Below are 7,026 nucleotides of genomic sequence, written 5' to 3'. Positions count from 1 at the left end.
CTTGGAGAACACACTAAAGTTATGTCCTTCAAATATAGGACAATGCTTTCTGTTGCAAGACAAATTGAAAATATAAGGGCCAACAATCCGCACTGAATTAAGAAGATACACCCAGGGTCCTTCATTTTTATACTGTATTTATAAAAAGGATAGTATTCTTTAAGAAGTTAACAAGTAAATGTATAAGACTACTCCATACACAGAGTGAGTTTTTGGTGTATGAGGATAATTGGGTTTAAATACAGCCCCACTATTTATGAGATCTGAGTTATTGCCTACTCTCCTTAAACCTCAATTTTCTCATTGGTGTAATGAAAATAGCAACATCTTATTATTCGGTGCTTGTGAAGGGTAAATTAAACAATTCTGTAAACCACTTAGTGCATGTCTGGTACACAATGACCAGTCAAAAACCACTGAAGCTAATATTTAAAAAACACTTTAAACTTTGCCTTCTATATTTTAATTTTGTTTTAATTAGTATGAAGGAAAGCTCAGGTCCCAGCACACACCTTCTACCAGAAGTTCTATTTTCCTGACTTAAACTAATGTATCAGTTTAAAAATTACCAGCATGCCTCACTAGGTGTCTTTCAGGGGTCACTTTCCACTAAAAACATAGAACACCTGCCATCTTTTCCTCTCCTTTTTAAGGTCATAGAATCCTTGAATATATAATTCATTCTCTCTCCCAACTTTTTCATCGAGAGTAAATCTGTTGATTGCCTATCAGGAACCCAGCTGTCTTTCCATAAAAGAATTAAGGTCTTGACATGAAAAATGATTAAATAAATAAATAACAACCCATAATATTTGTCAAAGAATAGTAGCTTACAATCACACTACTATGAAATGCATTCCACAAACAAAAGAATCAAGAGAGAAAATGATGAATGGCCTTAGGAATAGTCATGGTTTATAATAAAGATTTTATTTAAAAAGCGTTAAAATAAATAATACATACTCTAGAACATCACTGTTCTGGGAAATTTCTTCTCTTTAGAATATGAGTTCTAGAAGGCAAATCTTACAACTGCTCTGGGGGCTTTCAATGGCTGATTTACAATCCTACAATTGTGTGTGTGTGTGTGTGTGTGTGTGTATGCGTGTGTGTTTAAATCTGTGGTCTGCAGTCTTTTAACATACTTCTCAAAGGTGGATATGTGGTGGAATGCAGACCCCATCAACACTGTGGTTTTATTTGCTGTTCTGTCCCCTAACTGCTGATAAAATAGACTGCTTAGAAATCCCAGAGGAATATGATTGAGGCCAGAGTTACACTGGCTCATAAAATTCAAACAGTTCAATGCTTTTCTTGTTAATTACTGGGCCACAACCAGAAATCCGAATGATGGCAGAGAAACACTTCTTTAGGATAATGATTGATTTCCATAAAGATGAGTGCTTTAACAAATTTCAATATGCAGTTGCTGGGGCGGGCAGGGTGGGTGGGCACTAATTAGTTTTACCGTTTTCAGCAGATGTTGAATTCAAAATGCCAGCAGCATCTCAAATGCCAGTCATTAGGGCTGTCTTTCATCAAAGAGTGCTGACCAATGAAACCTCCACTGTTTAATGAGACCGATCTAGACAGTCAATTAAATCAAATCACTACTAACATCCTTAACATATCTGCAGTGTGTGCAGCAGCATCAGCAGCAGCAGCCAGGGATTTCCAGTATTAATAAAGGGATTCACTGCCGCATAAGGATGGGGGGGGGAGGGAGGGGGAGGGGGTGTGTCGGGGAAAGACCTTACTTAACCACAGGGGAAAGCTGGAAAAGTCCCGGCGGGGATGGAGGGGGAGGGGAGCTACTAAAGGGCAAAAAGCTGAGAGGATTAAAGATAGAGCCTTAATGTAGCTCTTAAAGGGATCCACTCCCAGCCACCCCCCTCCCGCATCCCTTCCACCGCAAATCCAATTTACCATGTTGCAAATACGAAGCTGGAAAAATGTAAGGACCCAGAGTTGAAAACATTTTCACTTTAATACTGAAAAAATATGCCATTATAAAATCCTCGAATAGAATTAGTAAGTTCCACGTGCTTCCTCGGTTCTTTTTTCCTACTTTATAAGTAAGATTTACACCAGCACAGAATTGCTACCATAGGATCGCAGCCTAAGCACTAGAGTGACATTAATTGGTCATGCTTAACTGCCTCAAAATCTTTTTTTTTAATAATTACACTGATACTATAATAGAAATCATGGGTACTTATTTTACATTCAGATGGAAGGCATTATTGGATATGTATAGAAAAATATTCCCCCTCCAAAAGAAAAATCACCATCAAAATAAAGGAAAACCCAAAACAACCCATAAAAACTTTGCTCAACAAAATACATTTTTAACTCATAAAATGGACTGATGACTAGCCATGCAAATATCCTAAATAAAACCTTTACATTTGTTGTTGTTGTTCACAGTAAACGTAACGCTCTGAACTGCCTACCGATCACAAATAATGGCGAAATGGCACTTTCTGATTATGCTGTATTTTTGTTTATAGAAAGTTTGATATGATGGGACTTATCAGGTAAGAGGGTGGGTGCTGTGAACGTGACGGGGTCCCCAGTCGCTGGGAGGGCAGCGTCCCTGGAGCGCGTGGATTCCATGCGAGCCATGCAGCACTTTTTGTCAGAAGTCAAAGTTACTTATTTACAATACATTCATGCCTTCGTGCAACCGCCCATCCCTCCGTAGCCAACAGGGAGCCATCGCGCCCCCGCCTTCTCACGGGGCTAATCCACAGGGGGAAAAATAGATAATCTATCTCTCTATATAGATGTAGGTATATGTATATATGTATAGGACCGCGGCAGCCATCCCCTCCAGCCCCTCCCCCGCGGGGAGGGGCACCGTCTCAGCTCTGAGCAGGGCTCCTGCTGGGCTTTGTCAAAAGGGGCTGCAGCAAAGAGCGAGTTGGCAGCGCTCTGCCAGCTCACCACAGTCTGCTCTTTGTTTCCAGAAGGGAACTAAAGGGGTCAGACCCTCTGCGTCGAGCGAGTCCATAGTTATCTATTTACTTTTGTCCATCAAGCCTCGGGGCGCGCTGAACTTGGGTGTGGGCTCCTCCGATCTACCCCACCCCCAGGGATGCGGGCAGAGTGGGGCCGTGGAGGGGCATCTCCATCCTTCCCCTCCTCCTCTCGCCTCTGCTTTACCCAGGCTAGGTGTCTTAGTCTGAGAGCGAGTGGGAGCCACAGTCGTACACTCTGTGGGCCCCATCTGCGTTGTAAGGCCCATTGTGCCAGTAGGAAGAGTCACAGACTGTCTGTAGGGAATTAATCTCGGACGCCGAGGAGTTGGCGTCCCTTCTCTTGGACCGCTTTCGATTCCTCAGGATAAACACGAGCATGCCCACCACAGTGAAGGCGGAGGTGACAAACACCAGCAGCAGTCCTGGGACCAACACGGAGATGGACACCCTGCTGGTGTCTAAGTAGGAGTTGGAGTGCGTCCCGGTCTCCGCCAACCCAGTGCTGTTTTTACTGTGCGAAGTTAACGTGGGCGAGATTCTCGCGTACAGCTGGGGGCAGATCTCGTCATTGGAGAGGAGCATGAAATCCTTCCTAAAGAAGTTCACCGGCGTCTCACACTTGAGGTCGCTCATCAGCACTTCGGAACCCAGGCGTTCTGCCCATTGCTTGAAAGGCACAATGGTACAGGAGCACTCCCAGGGGTTTCCGTGCAGGTCTATCTGGATGATAGAGGTTAACTGGTCCAGCACCCCGGCCACTGGAAGGTACATGAAGTAATTGTTGTGCAGGCTGAGTTTAGACAGCGAGACCCCAGCAAACACGTCCACGGGTAGGGACCTCAGCAAGTTGTTGTTGAGAATGAGAATCCTTAGTTTGGGCATGGCGTTGAAGGTGCCTGGAAGGATGAGCTGGATCGCGTTGTACTCCACATTCAGGTACTCGAGGTTTTGCAGCCCAGCGAATTTCTCCCGGGACAGCGTGTCCAGGTAGTTGCTGTCCATATACAGCCACCTGAGGTCTAAAAGGTTCTTAAAAGTGTTGTTCTCTACGGTGGCGATGTTGTTGTTGCCCAGATCCAACAGAATGAGGTTCTTGTAATCCACAAAGTGCGATTTTCGGATGCTGTGGATCTTGTTATCTCGCAGGAAGAGCTCCTGCACGTTGGAGAGCTTGGGCTTCAAATCAGCCAAGCTACTCACGTTCCGGTTGTTGCAGTTCATCTTTAAACCCGACCCCGGGATGTGGTCGCAGCTGCAGCCCCCAGGGCAGGGCAAGCCGTTGGCTGGGGGTTTGTTTCTGGCGCTGCCGGTCCCTATCGCTGCCGTGGGTCTGATTTTGATCTGCCAGTTGCCTGGGATCTTTGTACCTCCATTTGGAGCCGACCCTGGGGTAGCATGATCTTCTTGCCCATTTGTCTTGAAGGGAGTTGGCAGGGGGCCAGGGGGAAAGGTCTCTTCTTGGGCAGGGGGAGCCGGGAGACTAGAATCCACTCTGTGTTTCAAAGGACACAAGTCCTGTTCAGTGGTTTCATTGAGGTCTTTGCCCTGCAGTCTGGTGGGGGCTTCACAGACCACTCGGCCGATCAGGGCATTTTTGGGAATGTTTTCCAGCCATTCTTTCAGGGAGAGCAGATCACAGGTGCAGTCCCATGGGTTATCCTCTAGCAGGATCTCAGCAATGCCAGGGATTTGCTCCAAGACCTCTTCGTAGGGCAGTGTTTTCAGCCTGTTTCCCCGGAGGTCCAGGTGGGTGATGGGCACATACTGGAACACGTTGGCAGGTAGGGTGCTGATGAGATTGTCATTTAAAATGAGTACCTCCAGCTTGTTCAAGTCCTGGAAGGCCCCCGGGTCTATATCCCGTAATAAATTAAAATCAGCCTGGAGGTATTCCAGATCGTCCAGCCCCAGAAAAGTCTGCTTTCGAAAAGACTTGATCTTGTTGTTGTTGATGTGCAGCCTTTTCACCAGCTGCAGTCCCAGAAAAGCCCCAGGAACGATTTCATGCAAGCCATTGTTTTCCATGTGCAAACTAACCGCATTATAAAAGTTAGCGAACTCATTAGGGAAAAGTCGAGTGAGGGAATTGCCATGCAGAAATAGATGGTAAAACTGGGAAGTCGGGGCGGTGAAACGCTGCAGACTTGTGAAGCCCTTTTTTTCACAGTCTACGTGTAGGTCCCCTTCTATCTCATTGCAGGAGCAGATCTTCTCTTTGCAAACGTCCCCTGTAACGTTTCCAGCGGCAAAACAAAGAGACGTCTCCAGCAACAGAATCCAAAGCAGCATTTTTAAAGCGAGCAATTCATCCCCGATCTCATCACAAAGTAACAGCGACCATCCTGCTCGCCACAGACACAATTCAAGTTCATTTAGTGCTCCAATGTCCGAACCCAGAGAAGGAGAAGAAAAGGGTTTGGGGGGGTGGGGGTGGATTCTTTCCTCCCTAACCCCCCCGCACTGCAACAACCCAGGCGCCAGTCAATAATTATATCTACAAACTATTCAGGCACAGTAGTGCAAGGCAAGCAAAAAAAAAAAAAAAAGTAGAACCAATAACCCCACTCCCTCTCAACCCTTTAAAGATAACGAAAAAGAAGTTAAATATGTACATATAAATTAAAAATACACCCTTACAGACTCTTGCCTAGTTCCTCACTAATCAGAAAGGGAACAATGCTGGTAATTAGAAGCAAGTGCATGTTAGAGAAACAAGCAGAGGGTTTGCAGCGTAGTACAGGCGCACTGCCTGTGCATGGCTGTGCGTCGGACTGACCTTGCCTCTCTGATACAAAGCAGGGTTTTCAGTGGCATCTGTTGTTGAGGCTGCTTGATGGAGTTCCTGCCGTGGCTGCGGGTTGCCCAGGAGTCCCCCCGAGGTGCTGTCCAGTCCCCCCGGTGCTGAAATCACGCCGGACCGAAGGACTCACGCTGCCGAACCAATGGCGCTGGAAATTTTCCGCAATCGCTGCGTTTTGTGGCTGTCCATCCTTTCCCTTTCCTCCCCTTCGGTCCTCTTCAGCCTTTTTTTTCTTTTTTTCCTGGACTCCGGCTCTCTCTCAGTTACTAGCTCTTCTTTTCTTGTTCTCCTTCTCTTTCTTCTGCTCTTTCGGAATTACGTGGAGGGGGCGGAGGGCGGGTGGTTGGGGGGAGCTGTCTGAGGGAGGGAGAGAACGCGAGAATAGGGAGGGGGGAGAAGAGAGTTGCTAAGAAGCTCTGTTCGTTCCAGCCTGGTGCACTCAAAGATCTGACACCCTCTGCTGATCTGCAGTAGCAAAAATCCATCTGGTGAGGGAATGCTGAAGGAAAAAAAAAAAAAAAAAAATCAATCCACGTACAGGGCAAGCGTTAAAAATGTGGGCATTAAAGGCTGGCGATTCACAAAGATGCTGATTTTAAAAGGATTATTTAATTCTTTTTGCGTGCTGAAAACTTTACCCTTTCCTTTCCTTAACGAACTCACAGCCCCCACTAGCTCCGGCGTTTGGAAAGAGTGCTTTTAAAACATTTATTTCCCGATGGCTTGAATAAAATTAGTGTCAGGGTGTCAAGCGAACAGCAATTTGAGGTAATTATACCGCACGCCATTTTCATCGGTGCTTTAAATGCATTTCTTCCGTCTTTGCAGTATAATGTTTTATGCTATTTGATGTCTTTGAGAACCCCCCCCCCAATTTTTTTTATTTTAGCATATTGAAAGTGGCTATTTGGAACATACATTCATATCATATATATTTTACATTATAAATTTGGGTATACTTTTTTTTTTGCTGTGAGATATGTAATTTAGGCACATACTTTTTAAAACTTGTTATAGAATTTTAGTCAATTTGGTCTTTGAGAGTTAGGTTTTTCTGATATTTCTTGAATATTACTTAAGTCTACAGGGTGAAAACACAATGTACGCTTGCATCTTTGATTCCAGACCCAAAAGCATTCACTGAGAACAGGAAAAGAAGGGAGGGGGCAGGGAAAAATCCCAGTATGATTCCTGAGTGCTCTTAAAAACCCACTGGCAGACTGATGCATGCACACCACAAACACA

The 7,026-nt window shown here is 45.3% G+C and overlaps 1 protein-coding gene across 1 annotated transcript; it reads right to left on the bottom strand.

The window, feature by feature from the left end:
- On the bottom strand, nt 1,973-6,180 carry SLITRK1 (SLIT and NTRK like family member 1). The gene has a single exon (XM_018056457.1). It carries the CDS (start codon nt 5,268-5,270, stop codon nt 3,180-3,182), a length of 2,091 nt encoding a protein of 696 aa, XP_017911946.1. The 5' UTR covers nt 5,271-6,180; the 3' UTR covers nt 1,973-3,179.

The sequence above is a fragment of the Capra hircus genome, chromosome 12 (genome assembly GCF_001704415.2).
Source record: "Capra hircus breed San Clemente chromosome 12, ASM170441v1, whole genome shotgun sequence".
Taxonomy (NCBI): Eukaryota; Metazoa; Chordata; class Mammalia; order Artiodactyla; family Bovidae; genus Capra; species Capra hircus.
This window is presented reverse-complemented; position numbering and strand designations above follow the sequence as displayed.